The following is an 18,478-nucleotide window of genomic DNA, read 5'->3' on the forward strand; positions in this document are numbered from 1 at the left end:
CGGTTCTTCTGGTTGCCTGTTAGGCGACGGCGTAGAGGCCTCCTTAGCCATCTCGATTTCTGGTATTATTATCCATTAGTCGTTTGCTTGTGCCTCTAAGGTCCTTTGAGGCTAGTCTTTTTTTGCTATTTTTATTGTTTTGATATGTCTGTGTTTCTTGCTGAATTTGAGCTTCAATGAGCTCCTGCGTTCCTATTGGCCCCTCTAGTCTTGGCATTAGAGCCCAAGCTCTGTGAGAAAATTCTCACAGGCGTGAGATAACGAAGGAAGGCCTCCTTCTTCTCCCTACTGCGCGCTAGCGCCTTAGCTGCAGGTGTTAAAAGTGCTGTTAGTCGATTCCTCGTGGTCGGTTCTCCTAGATAGCGTGCTTTCCTAGCGGTTTCCAGAAAACTCGAAGTTGTGTGCTGGCGGGTCTGGATTAGCATATGTTGGATTCTGTGGATATTTGCCACGCTATATATGTTGACTGCAAGAGATTTGCGTTGACCGATGTTCAGAAACCAAGCTCATGATTGCATATGCACTCATGATTGGTACTGGAAGATGAGCACCAAAAACATAGTTACTCTGGGATAGAGAACAGCTACGTGTACTTGCGTTTCATACCGAGAACCAAGTCTGAGAATATAGTAGTGCAATTTGATTACAGTAGCGCCAAGCGATTGTCTACTCGGCTGCATCCTATCCGTTTCTCGAAGCACACATGGTGGCCTTAGGACCGATTGAGCCCTGGTCATTTAAGCGTTCCTGGATCTTACCCACATGGATGGGTGTAGCGGCTGATCGCTCACTTGCTTCTACACACCAAGATGAAGTCGCCTCCCATTGGGCCAGAATCGTCAGGTGTAGCTCAGCACTCTCCAGAAAACGACCCAACCTAGCCGCCAGTACTCGCACACGTGCCTATGTAAAGGACTCGGGATTAAGCTGCCCAGCAGTATCACATGCACTTTGAATGCTAAAAGCCCACACACGCTAGACCTTGTGGCCTGATAAATGCTGTCCCAGAACTGACCTTACGCCACAGGCCTCACCCTGGACACTTTCATGGACGGATTGCTATCCGGCGGAGAGGTGTCCCGTCATGAATACCAACGCCAGCCCTGGCGAGGCGGTTCTGGGCCCATGTAGCAACGGAGAAGCAAGGCTCAGGCGTGACATGTTTCAATACCAAGGGCTCCAGAAGCTTAACAAGCCCCACTTGTGAGACAAGATCTCGAAATGGCCATGGTGCCACACCGCATTGCGCCATGCGCTACACGTGGATCGCGGCTATCCTTTGGATAAGCCTGAGGTTCGTGGTGTGCCTATACCCATCATGTTTACGTGCCCTCGAAACGGATATGTGTATTCTGAAGGTGGCGATAGACTGGCTAGAGAGAAGACTGCCGGTTTCCGCCTTGGTTCCCACACGCCAAAGGGGCCTATTCGTAGCGTGTCAGATACCAAGACTGCAAAAGTCAGTCGAGTTCGTCACCACTACGCTGCTCCCTTGGGGGAAGGATAGGTCCAAGGCGACGGTGGAGAGCCGTTGGATATGTGCGATGAGACACGGATGGTGTACAGTGCCAGTGCTTCTGCAGACAGCCTGTAGTTGCAGAAGAGAAGCTGCTGCATGGAAGGCCCAGGCGGGCTTTGGACGACAAGGCTGTTTGGTACATGGTGAAATGACAGTTGGCGCTCGACCAGGACGTCCCGCGTGTGCGGGTCAGCGTCCGCCGCCGATACGGGAGGCATACTTGGCGCCTGACGGTACCAAGACGACAAGACAATCTTGCCCGGTTAAATCAGCAGGCCGCCCTCCCTCACAGAGGCGCCGGCCCCGCTGGTGCAAAGCCTGGTTGGAGCCAAGGTCGTCCAAGAGTTAGCGGGAATTGGCAGAGAGGGTACAGCCGGTCAAGCACGGGGATCTCTTGGGCGCGATAGCTTCGTGCCGGCGTGGTTTCTGAGACGGTGCATCTGGCATCCAAAGCAACACGACCGTCCATGGACGTCAAGATAGAGCTGGAGAGCGTGCCGCTAGCAGCCCAGCGGAGGGCCGGGCATGCGGCAGTTAGCGAAGGAGTAAAGTGTTCGTGCCCCACCATCAGCGCTCGCTTCCCCACGACGCAATTAATTGCAATCCAGCACCTCGGCGCCTGGGTTCAGGCTTGTCCTAATCTATGCACACCTGCCTGCCGGCATCTTTGACGACGAGCAGACGCCATCCGAGACTCTGCTCTTGGCCGAGCCTGTCTGACGCCCGCAAGCTTTGTGCCACGCCGGCTGAACAGAGGCACCGCAGCCTCGACAGCACGCGATGGCGTGTCCAGAAGCCAGAAGCCAGAAACCAGAAACTCATTGTGCACGCTCCTCGGACGCCCAAGTCGGGAAGATGGGCATCGATTCTCTGGCCATGGCGCCTACTGGCCATGCATCTCCGAGCACCCCCCAGGTCCCGCCGTCGGGGTGCAGGTCCATTTATCCATCTTGGCAGCTTGTGACTGCGTAGAGAAATGGGACTTGTCGCAGAACGGGCTCGTGGTTGGTCGACCTGCAACTGAGCACCACCTCAGAGGACTTGATCGGATGCCAAGGAGAAATATCCGCGGGACGAGTCGCTTGTTGTGATGGCCGTTTCGACTCGCCAGAACCTCTTTGCCAGCACTGGCGGCACGACAAGCCTCATGTCTTGGCACAGCTGCCTCGGCGGAACTTGAGCGTGAGCACGACGGGGCAAGATGTCCACTGTGATCTGGTGGCAAGCCTCCCCACACGCATTGCTGAGGCAAACTTTCCAATCCTCAAGGGCTACTTAGCGACCACACCGTCTTTTGCCGTCTCCAAGCCTCCAGCCCTCGCCCATGCTGCCTCGTCCGTACATCTAGGATCGGGCTGCAGATGCAAGACTCCTCCTCCTCCTCCACCACCACTGCTTGTCAACCGTTGGATCAAGGCAAGCTCTGAACAAGGGCCAAGTGTGGCTTGGTGCCCCTCTTGGGTCTCGCGGTGCTCGAATGTTTGCAAACACCCCTGCACCTTGTGGGCTTCTTGAACGCTTTCGGACACCCCATGGGGCCACTCCAGTCTACAGGGGACATTCGAGACACTAGCACCAAATCAATAATTAGCTTTGACAAGAACAAGTTGCACGCCTCGCCTACGGCGCTGCGGGCCTCGTGCCAACGGGTGGCTTAATCGAGTTTTCTTGGTATCATCTTACTGGCCCTCTCCACATCTGCGGTTGAGCAGACTTCCTGCATAACGCGGCATCCATGTCCGTCGAACCGTCAGGGATAGTCATACTGCCTGCGTGGGCTCCACTCGCGGCCTCGCCTCTCATCTGGTAATGGCGGGTCAGATATAAGTACTGGTCGCCGGGCAATGATGACCATCGATCCCCACGGCCACCAGCATACTCGGTGCACGACTCACCTTCGTTGTGTTCGGCTCCTCTTGTTCCTGAGTTTCAACTTGTCTTTTGCCCAACATGGTCGGTATGGGAGTGGGCGCGCCAAAGGGCAACAGTGCTGCCCGCGATGATGTGCCTGAGTTCGAGAAGGTTGTCTGGTACAAGCACCCAAACATGCGTAAACTCTTCTGGCACAGCTCAGTTCTCTGCATTGCCTCTGCTACTACCGGTTACGATGGGTAAGTCTCTTCGCCTCTTTCGAGCGTGCTTTTGCTAACCAAGCCCTCAGTATGATGATGAACTCATCGCAGCAGATGATCCGCTGGACCGAATACTTTGACGACCCAAAGGGAAACCGGCTCGGTATAATGAACAACATGTACAACATTGGTTCAATTGCCAGTTTCTTCCTCGTCCCGTTCTTGACCCAATGGACTGGACGTAAACTCCCAATCGCTGTCGGCTGCACCATTATGATTGCGGGTGCTCTCATCTCGACCTTCTCCACCAACTGGCAGATCTACATGGGCGGTCGTTTCGTTCTCGGATTCGGTAACTCGTTCGCTCAGATGTGCTCGCCTATTCTTCTCACTGAAATTTGCCACCCTCAACATCGCGGTATCTTCACGGCTGTCTACAACTGTCTCTGGAACTTGGGTGCACTCTTCGTCGCGTGGATTGCATGGGGTACATCGCAAGCCGACAACAACTGGTCTTGGAGGTCCATTACTCTCCTCCAGGGTCTGCCATCTGCACTCCAGCTGGCATTCATCTGGTGGGTTCCAGAGAGTAAGTGATATCTCAAAACGCAAATCACTATCTGAACATGCGACTAACATGCAATCTAGGTCCACGTTGGTTGATTTCCAAGGAACGCTACGAGGAGGCCTTGGACATTCTTGCATACTACCATGCCGAGGGTGACCGAGAAAACGCCACTGTCAACTTTGAATACACTGAGATGAGGGAGGCCATCCGAATGGAAGCCGACGCCAACAGCAACTCTAGCTACATCGACTTCTTGAGGACCAAGGGTAACCGATGGAGGTTGGCCATTCTCATTTCGCTCGGTATCATCTCTCAGTACTCTGGCAACGCGCTCTTCTCCAACTACATCAACTTGGTCTACGAGGGTGCTGGAATCGACAGTCAGAACCAGAAGATGGGTGTAAGTTCACTTGCTGATTTGCTCAAAGATCTTTGCTAATTCACTACTTAGCTCACCGGCGGTGAACGTATCTTGGCCCTCTTGGTATCCACATACGCAGCTACTTTGATCGACAAGGTCGGGCGTCGTCCGCTCTTCTTGGGTGCCACCTCGGGAATGATGGTTTCCTTCATTTGCTGGACTATCACTTGCGCCATCTACGAAAACTCAAACGAGACGAACAAGGGTGCCGGATACGCACAGATTCCCTTTGTGTGGCTCTTTGGTGTCTTCTATGCCTTTGCCTGGTCCGGTTTGCTCGTTGCCTACGCTCTCGAGATTCTGCCATATGCCCTTCGTGCCAAGGGTCTCATGATCATGAACATCACTGTTCAGGCTATTCTCGCCATGGGCGGTCAGACCAACCCCGTCGCGTGGGACAACCTTCCCAAGCACTGGAACTTGGCCCTCTTCTACACTCTTTGGATCTTCGTCGAACTCGTCTTTGTCTACTTTGTCTATCCCGAAACCAAGGTATGTATACATGTCTTTTGCCTCACAAAACAGTTGCTAACAATGTCTCCCAGGGTCCCACTCTCGAGGAGATCTCGCGTATCTTCGATGGCGACGATGCCGTTCCTCACGTCGACATGCACGCCATTGAGAAGGGCGTCCACGATGAGCACCTCGACAACATCGGCTCCGAGAAGACCCCACATGTTGAGCAGACTCGTGTTTAAGCGTGGTGGCTTTCGCCACACAGTACTGTTGTTGTGTGATTATGAGAGTAAATTTGGCAATCAGGGTAGTTGAGCTTTCCAAAGCTTCGATAGCTTTGATTAAAATTCATTATTTTGGTGATTCGCTTTTGCTCTTAGCCGTGCACATAACGTCTCGTGCTCACGTGACAGCCGCGTTCAAGTCACGAGTGAAGGCTATCTGATGGTTACCTTGACACCATTAACATTGCTTTTCCCCAATCTTTTATTTACCTGCACCCAATGCTCAAGCCCCAAAGCATCCGCAAAAACCCTCTTAGTCATGACTCGTAGAACGACATATAGCCTCCCCGTTACCTTCCGTCCCAATCACCAAGAAAACCCCACATTGCAACCCACATCCTCGTATTTACCCCCACTGCCCATTCCGCTGCAGCCTAGCTCCCGTTCGCAACCTTGCACCCAACCAATCTACCCAGAACAAGTAATAACCACGACTCAGACAAGCCGAGCCTAGCCTAGCCCATGTAACCCGATGCACACATGACCAATACCCAGCACGCTTCACATAATGTGAAACTCATCTACGTGATTACCAATGGGGTTATGTATCAGACTGCTTAAAAGGTGAATGAAGCAAGGTGTGAAAGGGCTACGTACCAGTTGGGAGAATAGTACGACGGGGTGTTACATGCATTCGTATGCTTTGTATGTAGAGAGGAGTCAGGAGGCCGTATGCATGTTCATTAGCTTGGATACCATGCAACAAGTATATTCATTCATCTCCGAATCAATATTAACCCTGCTGTCCTCAGTCTCACTTGATCGCGGTTACGCACTCTCAAGATCCAGTGATGCGTTCAAGCGCTCAGTGCGGAGAAGCCATGAAGTAGAACAACTACTGCTAAATGCCTGTTTATGAATAACCAAGAGGTAAACATGAAAGCGACTCAGAGAACACTTTTATTCCAGTTTCCGCAATTTGAAAAACCCCCATTTCATCCGAGATTTCGACTCACATATCAGAAGTGCAACCCCGCCCTATGAAAATGAACCACTTCACCATCCTCGCTCCAGCACTTACATTTGCTCTTCCCAACACTGCATCCGCATCTCCACACGCAGTGCCAAACCCTAACATCCTCATTTATCCTATAGATGGTGTAGATGAGGGCGTCAAATGAGGTCTAACCCGCGACGCCATGGCTGATCCTGCTGTGTGTGGGAAACTTGCAAGCGGTCTGAATGCATGCCTTGTTAGCCGTGGCTACTTTGGTTCACGGGGCTGTCTGTCAAAGTACCTGATTGTGTTATACAACGCCTAACTATTTTATTTGTGTTTTTCAGGGAAAACTTTTGTGAAATACGGTAATTTTCAGGGGTTACTTTGTTTGCTATAAGATGATTCCTTGTTACATGTGAACCTGCCATGGAACAAGAGCCCGTTTAACTTTCTCAATATATTTGTTTTAGATGTAACACGCATATTAGATTTACGAAAAAAAAATCAAAAAATAATCTTAGTTTAATTCGTTATTCAGCCACAAATAGCGAATGTAGCCAGTGCATTACGGAGTGTGGGTGTGGGAATGGTTAGTTTAACCGAATACTTTGTACTGAAGAGGGGGCTTGGGTGAAGCGTCGGTGAGACTGGCTTGTGGCATTATGCAGTGCATGTGCTGCATTTTTTTCGCTGGCCTATAGTTATACATCTACCTGGTATGAAGTGGAAAGAGGCTGGTATCAAGTTGGTATACCCATTATACGCATGTGCTCGCACAGTTTAGCACACATGGAAACAATCATGTGGGAAATAAATTGAGCATCGACGTAGCATGTGACTAAATCGCGCAGTGACACCAATCATGCACGTGATAAAGCGACTTATCCAAATCTTCTCCGGTTATTTCGTCCCTCCACAAGGCGATGGGGCCGAACAATCTGAACAGTGTCAGCGACGTCGCTCTCCTCGAAATTACATACCCACTGAACCCCTGTTGCAGTCGTTCCAAGGCTACCAGACCCACTTGTCATATCAGTCTAGCTTACATCAGATGTATACCGCGACGAAGATATGGTGGAGGCGCGGGGCCGCCACGGTGATACCTACTCGGACTCCGAGCGTGGGGGCTTAGCCACCAGTCGAAAATGGACCCTAGCTTGACACAAGGCGCCCTACACAGCCCACCTTATTGCCTCTTGATATTACGTTTGCTTATTAGGATTATGCTATGAGTTTCACAACTTTGTCAGGGAGGCTACCATGTGCTCCCAGGCTGAATCTCTCATGTGGAATGCTTTCTTCGTCTGATGAAGCTGAATTTGCAGCCTTCGTTCCTTACTGGTACACTGCTTCTGCGCGCAACTTGATCGGTTTGAAGTTTTATAGTGCTTTTTGCTTGTCTGAGGGCTGGTATGTTGCGTTCGAGTATACCTGTTTCATCGACGTGATGCTCTAACAAGAATGCCACAAAGTCTGTTTGCCTGTTCGCGAGCGCGTGGTCAAGCACACTAGACGGCTCAGTGTCTTTGGCATTGATGTCTGCATCAAATTCAAGCAATACGCATGCTACTCGACGAAATCCGCGTTGGGCAGCTATATGTAAAGGTACTCTTTGACATTTTCCAGGAATGTTCGCAAGTGCGACGGCATCCGGAGCGTGTTCAAGCATCGAACGAATCTCATCAACGAGAAATTCATCATCTATGCATTTGAGAATCTTAGAGTGAAAGTACTTCCACTCTTCCTCATCTTTTGGTGGAGCGGAGCTTGGCGCTGATGAGACACTCTCAGTGTCGTCAAGTGGCGACTGAGAAAATGTTGAGGGAGGTGAATGGAAGTCAGACCTCGCGGCAGACTGTGTACGGACTAATGTATGTAGTTCATGGTTTGACTCGACGCTAGCACTAGAGGATAATGGGCCTCGAAGCTCAAATGGATTTGATTGCTATTTGCCATGGTGAGCAGCTTCTTGCTAAACATGGGCGAGCGAAATATCAACTTACTGGTCTCATAGATTCTGAGGCACGTCGATGAGATGCGCTTGGGGCGTGAAGACGTGATATCTCGGAATGGCGACGAGCGGAATGTGCCAACTCACTGGTGCATATCAGTGATGTCAATGAGAGACTACTTTTGAGCTTACAGTCTCCAGCAGTTGAACAGTGTGTTGATATCTGCCATGTAATTATTGATATCCTGTACTGCAAATTCGATGTCTCTTGTTACTTGGTCGAAATTCCGTTTCAATATCGTCTTTTCCATCAATGTCTCTGAATTAAGAGACGCAAGGTCGACGATTCTAGGTTTGATTTGGCGTAGACGCTGTCTACATAGGATGATCTTATCGCGCACTAATTTCGACGACTCACTACTCTCATCTGCTTCCGCCTTGTGATGTGTCAGATTGACATGGCGTACCATCTCGTGGAGATTTGTAATTTTCTCGAGAAGCCGATCTACCAATTTATCGACTGTTCGCACTGCTTCAATGTAGCTGGCGCATTCTTTGATCGCTGCAAGACCCAGTGTCGCAATGGTGATAATGCTAGATACTAGTTCGGCCATTTTGATGCCGGTTTTACACTTGTTGTAGACCTGTCGAAGAGTGTAGTGAACGCGAATTTCGATTTTTGCTACTGAATTTCACAGTGATATCGCGCCTGGTAGATATTAACATCAAAGAACAGCTTTTTCGACTGAGTGGATAACATACGTGTGTCAAGACTTCATATTGGTGAGAAATGCAAGCTTGCGGGCGGGTCGGGAACCGCGCGTGAAACGTGTCGTCGTGAATAACCAAAATACGCGCTGAAGGCATTCAGGGACCGCAGAGTGGCTAGTACCGCGTGTGTTGCTGTGTGAAGCAGAGTTGTCGACGCCTGTTGCCGTGTATTGGTGGTTCTTTAGACAGAGCTGTGTAAAAACGATGAAGCATGACCGTCATTTTTTTTGCAGGCCCTCAGAGTAAGTGGGAAAGCTGTGGCAGCAGCCTGGCAGGTCAATTAGTTGCCTCTCACGTGTGTTAGCGTAGGCGTGACAGTTGTCCGAGCGACAGAGACAGGGAGGGTGGTTGGGTGGTGCTCACTGGCTTAAAAATCAGGCAAAAGCTCAGCCTTTACATAGCGGGTGGTCCGCGGAGCCTCACAACTTGTAAGAGTAATGCACAGTGATGCAATGACTCACATTGAAGCGTGATGCGGGGTATGGAGGCGCTTCTCAATCGGGTCATCATGCGCGCTCCATGTTGTGGAATCGGGACAAGTCAAATATATTATCAAGCCGAAAAAAAGAAAGGCAACCAATGAAATGACAGCAGCGTAGCTACGACGTGTCATAGGCTTCACTCAGCCACCTCTTGCATGGTAATGTAAAAGGTGTGGTAACAGGTGTGCTTACAGTGCTGTCTGCCTCGCCCGAGAAATTTCTCTGCTGAATAATGCCGTCTGCCTTGCGGTGTAAACCTCTGTTGCAGCAACACATAAAAGTCTGGATTTGGCCATAGTTGACGGCGCGAGGGGCGCGAAACCGTATCTTGAAAATCGAAACATCATTAGTGGGTCAGAAAAACAGTGATGATGAAAGAAGAAGGGGGAGTAAGGTTGCTAGTCGCAAACTCGCAGTCAATCACGCTGGCTCGACAGGTGCAAGACAAACGTGGGTAAGAAATACGGTAGAATAGGCACGAAGCTGACTCTGCCGCAGCATTGACAACCCATTCCTGACCTTTGATGATACGGGAACAGATGCTGGAACCGAGCGTACAGAGTTGGAAGAATATGTTTGGCAGTTTGCTGTTCAAGCAGATCTCAAAGACCGATACGAACTGCTCAGGTTCGGTGCGCGATTAGCTCGAGACAAGCACGAGACTATAAGCAGATACGGGAACGAGCTTACAGACCCAGAAAAGCTACTACTAGAAAAGGAAAAGGACAAGAAGTCTGGGTTTTGGAAGCAGTCCAAGTTCTTCCGTGCGACCATTATGACGGCTAGCCTTGGAGGAATGATTCAAGGGTGGACACAAAGTGTCAACAACGGCACGGCCTATGGTATGCCACAAGAGTTCGGGCTCTGCATTGAAAAGGGAGATCACTGCCCATCATCTGATTTGTGGACTTTTGGCATGCTCAATGCAATGCCCCTACTTTCTGCCGGGCTGTTCGGGACTCTTATTGCAGATCCCCTGCAAGAAAACTTTCTAGGGAGGCGTGGCAGTGTCATGCTGTCATGTGCCATTACAGTAGCCTCGACTATTGGTTCATCCGTCACGCACAATGTAGGTCAGCTCGCAGCCTGTCGAGCAATCAATGGAGTAGCTTTGGGTGCGAAAGCATCTATTAGTAAGTGACCATAATTCTTCTTCTCTTGATAGCCGTGTCCTGAATCTTTCCAGTTCCAATATATTCGGCTGAGCTCACACCAGAGCATATTCGCGGAGCAATCCTGGCAAATTGGCAGCTAGCTGATGCGGCAGGTGGGTTGTGCAGCTGTCTCTGTGAACCAAAATACTAATCATGCAGGCATCTTCCTTGGTTTCCTTGCAAACCTGTTGGTCGTCATTTATGTCAAGAATGCCGGCACTGCATGGCGTATCTTGACAAACACTGTTCTCATCCCGACGATACCGCTGCTCGTCATGATTTATCTGATGCCTGAGTCTCCACGATACCTCATGAAGCACGGCAGATATAGGAAAGCTCTGGAGGCCTTTGAGCAGGTACAGACCACACCTCTACTGGCTAGCCGTGATTTTATGTACGCGCATGCCCAACTCGACTTTGAAAGCCGCATGCTCAAGGGTCGTGCCAACGAATATGGTAAGTTGGCCGAACGCGTGGGAAATGACGTCGAAAGTCTAGCTAGGCAAATGCCTATGTCAACCTCAAACGACCCGCAGCTTGGAGTTCTCGGAACGCAGTCTTCTGGATCACCCGATCGATCTATCCGACACTCTCATGATGGCGAAATGGACATCACAGATGCAGACAACCCATCAAGGGCCAGGCCTTCGCCCCTGACACATCCACATAGGAATTTTCCGAACAGCGATACGGAGCCTGCAGATGTCGGAAGAAGGTGGAGCGATATTTCAAGTATGGATTTGGCGAGGGGGATCCATCAAGCGAAGAAGAAAGACAATCCTTACTCATACCATATTGGCGTAACAGGATACTACAAGAGATTGATGGAATTGTGGCAAAATAGGAGATGCCGCCGAGCCTTGTTGTGCGCCTCTATATCCATGATAACTCAACAATTCACAGGCGTAAACACCATCGCCGTCCTCGGAACGATAGTCTGGAAAAACTCCATCGAAGCCAACAGCGATAAGACAGCAGCAATCATCGGCCTGGCATTCGGTGCTGCGAATTATATATTCGGCCTTCCGGCTTATTCGCTTTCCGATAGGCTAGGGCGCTCGAATCTACTTTGTCTGGGTCTACCAAACATGGCTTGGTCAATGCTGGTCTTTGCATTCCTGTTCAAGTTACACGACCAGTCTGTCCGCGTACCTATGGTCAGTGTCTTTGCTGTTATTTTTGTCGCATTTTACGCACCCACAGCAGGAACCTCTCCGTTTTCCATATGTGCAGAAGTATTTCCACTGGTATCCAGGGAAGCTGGTATGGCCGTGTCAGTTGCTGTCAATTTGCTTGGTGCCGGCATTCTCGTCCTTGTATTCCCTTTTGTGCTCCACGAAATTGGCGCGACGAGTGCGTTTTCTATTTTTGCAGGCTTAAACTTGGTGGCATTTGTATTGGTGTACCTTTTCGTTCCTGAAACAAGGATGCGTACGTTGGAAGAGCTGCAATACACATTCGATCTGCCAACGCGATGGCATATCGCATATAGGGTTGTGTATATGCGCAAACATGTATCAGAAAATTGGAGGAAATATTTGACAGGTAAGGAGGTTGAACCACCCATTCCGTTTTACGAGTGGGCACGAGTGACGTATAAAGAGAGGGAGCAGACGGCGTGATTATAAGTTTAAAGTAATAGCAACACAACTCAATGCGATATTGTCATTCCATCAGAGTGTAACGAATTTTTTCCTGAGGATTCTAAAGAGATGACTCCGGCCCAATGTGCTTGTTGGACAGGCTTTTCTGTAAGCCAATTATGAATGTTGACTAGGTTTTAGTTTCCAGTTTGCGGTCGCGTTCTGCTATCACTCTGAAATATTGAACTGATTTTTGGTTTGCATATCTTGTTCTCTCGTAAGCGACCGGTTTGCGGCAGTCGATTATTTTAGAATTATTCGCGGTGAAAGACTCTTGAGATGGCAAGGCTGACAACCGGATAGCTCATAATAAGATCATGCGAACCATGTTTGACGACTTGCTCTCGTATGATCCCCCTCTTCCCTTTCCATTCCGACTCCCAACCCCCTGCACCAAGTGGCGTCTTATCTTTGGCCTTGATCTTTTCTAGGTCTTTAAACGTAAGGTAGGAAGGCGACTCAAGCGTTGCGTTGACTGCATGCCAAAACAAGACGTCTGAGTGGCTCCACGGTATATCAAAATCGTCCTCAGCGTGTATGAGCGTGATATCATACATACACTGGTTGCTCTTCGATTCAGCGCTATCGAGATGGTGGATGAGAGAGGCAAGCTTTTCTTTAGAAGGGAACTTCGTTCTGATGAAGCTATGGAGAAGTCTCATGACTGGAGGGAACGGTGCGAGAGGAGAGAGGAGCGGAATGGTGCGAACGACTTTATAAGTCTTTGTAAGCGACTCTACATCGGCAAATGGCGCGACGAGTATAACCCCCGCGAGAGTCACTGGGGGAGACTTCAGCGCCAAGTGGTGCGTGAGCGATATTGCTACAGCAGTTCCCATCGACTGAGCAAATACAGCTATCCTCTCTGTGGGTATGCCCGCAGTTTTGGTCGCAAAGTCGACCAAAGCGAGGGCGTCTGTGAGTAAACCAGCTTCTGAAGGCCATCCTGTGCTGGTGCCAAACCCACGGTAGTCGATAGCGATCACGTGAACGTTTGTGGAAGTTGCACTAAGAGCTCTGTAACTTTGCGGTCTCCATCCTGACCCCAGTGTACCCGCAGCACCGTGTAGATAGATGACTACTTGTGAGTCAGGATTTTCTTTAAGCAACTTGAAAGAAAGTCTTTCTTGGATGTTTGTGCACAGGCCGGTCGGTTCCGCACGGAGCTGGGTTTGGTGTCGGCGGTATGTCTCTAGTGGCAGTATATGCCATGCATGTAGCGTCTCGCCATCTGGCGTCTTGAGATGGAAAGGTGTGACTTGATTGCGTAGGAATCCCCATTGCTCGGGTATGTTGATGTCCTGGCCCCAGGTACGGATGACTCGATGCAAGAAAATGACATGGTCTTGAAGTGTTGGAACTGTAAGAAGCGAGACGAACACGGTATATATACCAGCCAGGCCGAAGGCTGTGCCGACAGAAGCTTTGATTATGTTGATGGCTGCGGGCATGGTGGATATGGTGGGAGGGTGAGGAGCGCGAGCGTCGGCTAGATTTTCAAGATTGAATATGCGGGTACGCCATGTGGGGTTGTGGAGCATCCTAAACACACCCTATTCACTACGCTTCTTGGAGACCCATTGGGATAACCGGGGTTCCATTCGGACGTTTGGGCTTGCACTAGATCAAATCTGGGGCGACAACAACCGGGTGGTGCACACTGTGGGGAAAGCAAAGCCGCGCTTATCGTGCTCGAGGAATGTCATCGGGATACACAAGAGATGCATTCATGAGAGCCAAAACTGAAGGTCATGCTTGAAAGACAGGATATACAGAAAGCCATGTCAAGCTCTGGAGGCATTGCCCGCCAGATACGTACGCAATTGTCCTACCGTTTTAGGTTTAGCGCACCACGCACGTGCAGGGTAGTGACATAATCCTAGCCTACCTGATGCATCGCTGCAACTGTATCTTTGCCTTCTCTCGGTGATGCCTTGTTTCCAGGATGATAAGAGTGGCCAGAACCTGTCTACAGAAAAGGCCCAGTGAAGGCTCAGTAACATGATAATAGGTAGCTCGAAGCGACGGTGGAATACAAGACAGATGCAGAACAGGTGTAGTGACGGCATATCATTGTCGATAGCGAACAAGAATAATGGAATGGCCAGCGACAGCCAGTTTTAGAGCACTTTCTTGTTTCTGCCCCTCGCATTCCATCTTTCTGCCTTCCTTTTGGCCGGAACCGCAGTTGAGAGGCAACGTGACTGCGCGGCGCTCTGGCGTCATGGGTGCAAGTCCTCGGCCAAATGCGGTATAGCTCTTCTCTGAGAGGCAACTGCTCCTCTGGGCCCTGTGTGCGACAACAAACACAACTGCAAGCAGCTTCACCTGCTCTTGATCGCCTCGTCCTTTTCCCTCGTCTCCTCTGCCATCTGCACCACAACGAGCTGCTGATACAGTCATGCCGAATGTTCCTGGTGCCCTCAAAAAGACGGAGCTGGCAAAAGCTCGAGACAAGCTACTCCGGTCCGGCCACAAATGCACTGCTATGGGACCATGCTGACTCGTACCTAGGGCAAAGCGTAGGGATGCCGAGTTCTCACAAGCGTAACTCTTACTTCCAAAACATGTAATGCACCAGAATCTGGCTAATTCCAGATAGCGCACAAGAGATCGACAAGGAGGAAGAACGCCTAGAAGAGCGTAAACGATGCCTTGTCACCAAGCGCTTGATGCTGCATGGTCAGTACGAAGACTGGCTAAACAACACCGTCCTCACGCGCACCATAATCCCATATTGCAAGGCGTGGAACCAGGACTTCGCGAGACAGATGCAAACACGCTTATCACGAGAGATTCGAGACATGGTCTACGGATATCTATGGTACTTCCATCCCGACAGAACATCCCCACACCAGATGGGGCGGCTACACTTAAGGCAACACTACACCTTCACATGCGCCGATGACATGCCAGACACGATTGAGAATTTCCCGCTTCTGCTAGATATTACCCAGTCGCTATTCCATGTCAACGATGGCAATCTAAAAGTGTTTTTTGACAATGGTCTTGTGCCGCACTATCTGTCGTCGGACTATATCGGCGCCCTCACTGCACATGAGGTGGGTGTGTCGTTGTATCATCATCTCAACAAAGCAGATCTCTTGCAATGCGAATCGCATCACATCAAGTCCATGTTTGAAAAGGACGATTTCCATGTCGGCCTTCCTATGATGGACCTGATCCGAAGTTTGACGATTCACTGTAAGGTCGATCGCTACCGTACTCCTCCACCCGACCATAAGCTGTCACCCAAATGCAACCATTCTTTGAGCGAGACAGCACAAATCTGCCGAGAAAGGCTGCGACAAGACTTCAGCGTTTTGACGGATATCAAGACGAACAGTGCCTTCAAACTTCACATCATTCTGTACCAACGCAACATCCGTTTGAGCGTCTTAGAGGAGGCAGTCGATACTCTCGGTACCATTTTCCAGAAGTTTCAGCAGGACCGAGCTTCTCTGAGAGTCACCTGGACGTATCGTGGGCACTGGCAGAACGCACGAGGCCCTCCCTGTCACAAACTCGTCAATTGCGACATCACGGATTACTTGGGAGAGCCAAACGGCCCGTTGGGTGCAGCATGGATGTTTGATCTTATCGATGTCTTAGATGAGGTACGAGAAGATCCTGAAGATAGCACGTGCGTCTGTTCACTGATTTTGTTTTCCTAGGCGGATCAATTCATTCCACGACGGCACGTAAGGATTGAAGGCAAACTAGTCATTGCACGAAAGATGGACGGCAATGCAATCAATCGTTTTGTACACAACATGTATGATTCAGACGAAGCGGCAGATACTACTGATGGCGAAGAGAACCTATCGGAATCTGAAGAATCTGACGAGGATGACTACGATGACAGCTTTGATGAGAGTGACCTCTGATGCGTTCATCAAGTCATATCTCCATCAAAGCGCTCACGACTTTTCGTATAACCCTTGCCATTCTCAGCCCCGGTACGAGACAAATGGGAAAATTTCATGACGACGCCATGATTTGGTGTCAGTTAAAGGAGAATGATTTGTAGGCAGCAGGTCACGGCTCTATACTTTTCCAATCAGACCAAGACGGATAAATTTAGCGAAGCAGAAATATTTCAAAGTCCTGGAAAAGAATTTGTTCATCCAATTCGTATTCTCCATGCTTTCTCTGCCTGATTTCATACGCCCTTGCTTGATCTACTCACTCATTCAGGGGGCTTATGCATTCGATTCCAATGGTCTTTTTCACATCTTCCTGTTTTATGACATTATCCATCAGATCCGCATAGCTGGGGTAGTTATGCCGCATTTCCATTTTCAGTAGGTTTCCCCACAGGTAAAACACGAGCAGATACGCATCGACGGCGGTAAAGTCGTTCCCAACCGCCCAGTTCCTCCCCTCCAGCCTTTTCTCAATATACTCGAAACACTCTTTGACATGGTCTCGTCCTTTTGAACGTACGCCATCATACATTGTTTCATCTTTGACAAAGCGCGCAGGTCGAAATACGCATCCAAATGCCTGGCCATGCAGTGTTCCGCACAGCCACACCATCCACTCTTGAGCTCTTGCCTGCTCTATTACGCCCTTTCCCAGCAGATTCTTCTCAGGGCACAGAGCAGATATAGTGGTAAGAATAGCAGGTGTTTCGGTGATCAACTCGCCATCCACTTCCAAGATTGGGACGCGGCCCTTGGGGTTGAGATGTAGCTGGGACTCGGGGAAGCCCCGTGCAGCATTGAGATTTGTGGCCTCGAAGTTGAGGGATGCAGCGTTGAGTGCGATGTGTGTGGCTAGCGAGCAGGAGCCTGGGGTGTGGTAGAGATGGAGTTTGGAAGCCATGCTGAACAGAGCTCAAACGGGCAATTTACGGTTCTTGCGTTCGGTATAGCTGCGCCAGGAGTGTTTGAATAATACTCAGAGAGTTGTTTTTAAACTGTAGGTTCTAAGCTTGAAGTATTCGCAGGCTATATGAGCAGGCAACAACCACACAATTGATGGTGGGGAGGTAAGGCAGCTGTCAGATTATGTAAGCGCACTGCAGAACCAAGTGCATCGGGCTGTCGGCAGCTCAGCTGAACATCAGCCGCAAACTGTTCGTTGTAAGTTTTGGCTGGCTGATTTTGAGAAGATTGCACATCGCTTTGGGTCTGCGGCTGATGGGCATACCTAGTCTAGCGATTCCTTACTTGACCACCTGCTCGTTTTCTACGCAATTCAAAATGTAGATGGTAACCTAAGACTTAACTCTGTTTGTTACGCATTAGATTCATCATGTCACCGTAGCTAATATTGGATTAGTATAAATAGTCAACTAGGTAGGTGAAACAGCTCATCAGCTGTAGCCCGGCGAAAAGAAACTTTGCCTGAGTGTTTCACTTAAATACAAAAAACCTTGGTGTGCTGCGCGGACCTTATGTTACATGTAATGACGTTATGCGTCATTTTTTCACTGACTATTTTTCCATGTGCCAAGCATTGGAATGGCCGATATACTCATGCATACTAGGGATATGCCCGGGTGCAGCGCAGGGGGAATAAAGAGTGTTACGGCATGGTCAGGTGTACACAATTGGGTAGGTTGCCCAGTGAAGACTTAAATAGCTTAACGTATGTGGCAAGCGAGCGCCGCAGGTAAGCGAGCGCCGCACCCCACCAAACCTGCGCACCTCTCCTATCTCAACGAACAATGGCTCAACGTAGCGCTACTTAATTAGCTTTAAATAAAGCAGATATTTAGCTTGCTATTTCTTCTATTAATCTCTATCAAACACAAAGTAATCGTCGCGCTGCTGCTGTCTACAACGTGTCTGAACGAACAATCCGCCGCCGACGCGCTGGTATACCTGCTCGACGCGATTGCCAGCCTAACTCAAAGAAGCTCACTAAGCTAGAAGAGGAGGTGATAGTTGATCATATACTTGATCTAGATCTACGTGGATTTGCGCCCACGTATGCTGCTGTGCGCGATATGGCTGATAAGCTGCTGGCTGCGCGCGGCGCTGGCCAGGTTGGGCAGAAGCGGCCAGCCAACTTTGTCAAGCGTACAGACAGTCTTACGACGCGTTTCAATCGAGCGTACGATAGGCAGAGAGCTCTATGTGAAGATCCAGTCCTAATCAAGAGCTGGTTTGAGCTTGTAGAGCAGACAAAGGCTAAGTACGGCATCTGTGACGAGGACGTCTACAACTTCGACGAAGCTGGCTTCATGATGGGCAAGATCACGACTCAG

General features: G+C 49.8%; 6 protein-coding genes across 6 annotated transcripts; 3 read left to right on the forward strand and 3 right to left on the reverse strand.

Annotated features, from left to right (window-relative positions):
* Positions 1–3,459: 3,459 nt before the first annotated feature.
* SETTUDRAFT_136419 (uncharacterized protein) lies at positions 3,460–5,278 on the forward strand (the record flags this gene model as incomplete). The annotated part of the gene is made up of 5 exons (XM_008028958.1): positions 3,460–3,630; positions 3,681–4,180; positions 4,240–4,559; positions 4,611–5,072; positions 5,126–5,278. Exons 1-5 carry the CDS (start codon positions 3,470–3,472, stop codon positions 5,276–5,278), a joined length of 1,596 nt encoding a protein of 531 aa, XP_008027149.1. The 5' UTR covers positions 3,460–3,469.
* A 2,264-nt stretch (positions 5,279–7,542) lies between these two features.
* On the reverse strand, positions 7,543–9,078 carry SETTUDRAFT_179243 (uncharacterized protein; the record flags this gene model as incomplete). Its single annotated transcript, XM_008028959.1, has 4 exons — positions 7,543–8,205; positions 8,264–8,357; positions 8,404–8,855; positions 8,974–9,078. The coding sequence occupies 4 exons, from the start codon at positions 9,076–9,078 to the stop codon at positions 7,543–7,545; spliced, it is 1,314 nt and encodes a 437-aa protein (XP_008027150.1).
* A 754-nt stretch (positions 9,079–9,832) lies between these two features.
* SETTUDRAFT_179244 (uncharacterized protein) lies at positions 9,833–12,240 on the forward strand (the record flags this gene model as incomplete). Its single annotated transcript, XM_008028960.1, has 4 exons — positions 9,833–9,918; positions 9,963–10,597; positions 10,651–10,731; positions 10,778–12,240. 4 exons carry the CDS (start codon positions 9,833–9,835, stop codon positions 12,238–12,240), a joined length of 2,265 nt encoding a protein of 754 aa, XP_008027151.1.
* Positions 12,241–12,515: 275 nt separating this feature from the next.
* Positions 12,516–13,712, reverse strand: SETTUDRAFT_90445 (uncharacterized protein; the record flags this gene model as incomplete). Its single annotated transcript, XM_008028961.1, has 1 exon — positions 12,516–13,712. The coding sequence occupies one exon, from the start codon at positions 13,710–13,712 to the stop codon at positions 12,516–12,518; it is 1,197 nt and encodes a 398-aa protein (XP_008027152.1).
* Positions 13,713–14,662: 950 nt separating this feature from the next.
* SETTUDRAFT_20069 (uncharacterized protein) lies at positions 14,663–16,148 on the forward strand (the record flags this gene model as incomplete). Its single annotated transcript, XM_008028663.1, has 4 exons — positions 14,663–14,727; positions 14,776–14,808; positions 14,864–15,878; positions 15,936–16,148. 4 exons carry the CDS (start codon positions 14,663–14,665, stop codon positions 16,146–16,148), a joined length of 1,326 nt encoding a protein of 441 aa, XP_008026854.1.
* A 259-nt stretch (positions 16,149–16,407) lies between these two features.
* SETTUDRAFT_136425 (uncharacterized protein) lies at positions 16,408–17,088 on the reverse strand (the record flags this gene model as incomplete). The annotated part of the gene is made up of 1 exon (XM_008028962.1): positions 16,408–17,088. The coding sequence occupies one exon, from the start codon at positions 17,086–17,088 to the stop codon at positions 16,447–16,449; it is 642 nt and encodes a 213-aa protein (XP_008027153.1). The 3' UTR covers positions 16,408–16,446.
* Positions 17,089–18,478: the final 1,390 nt, after the last annotated feature.

Source organism: Exserohilum turcica (assembly GCF_000359705.1).
Source record: "Exserohilum turcica Et28A unplaced genomic scaffold SETTUscaffold_3, whole genome shotgun sequence".
Taxonomy (NCBI): Eukaryota; Fungi; Ascomycota; class Dothideomycetes; order Pleosporales; family Pleosporaceae; genus Exserohilum; species Exserohilum turcicum.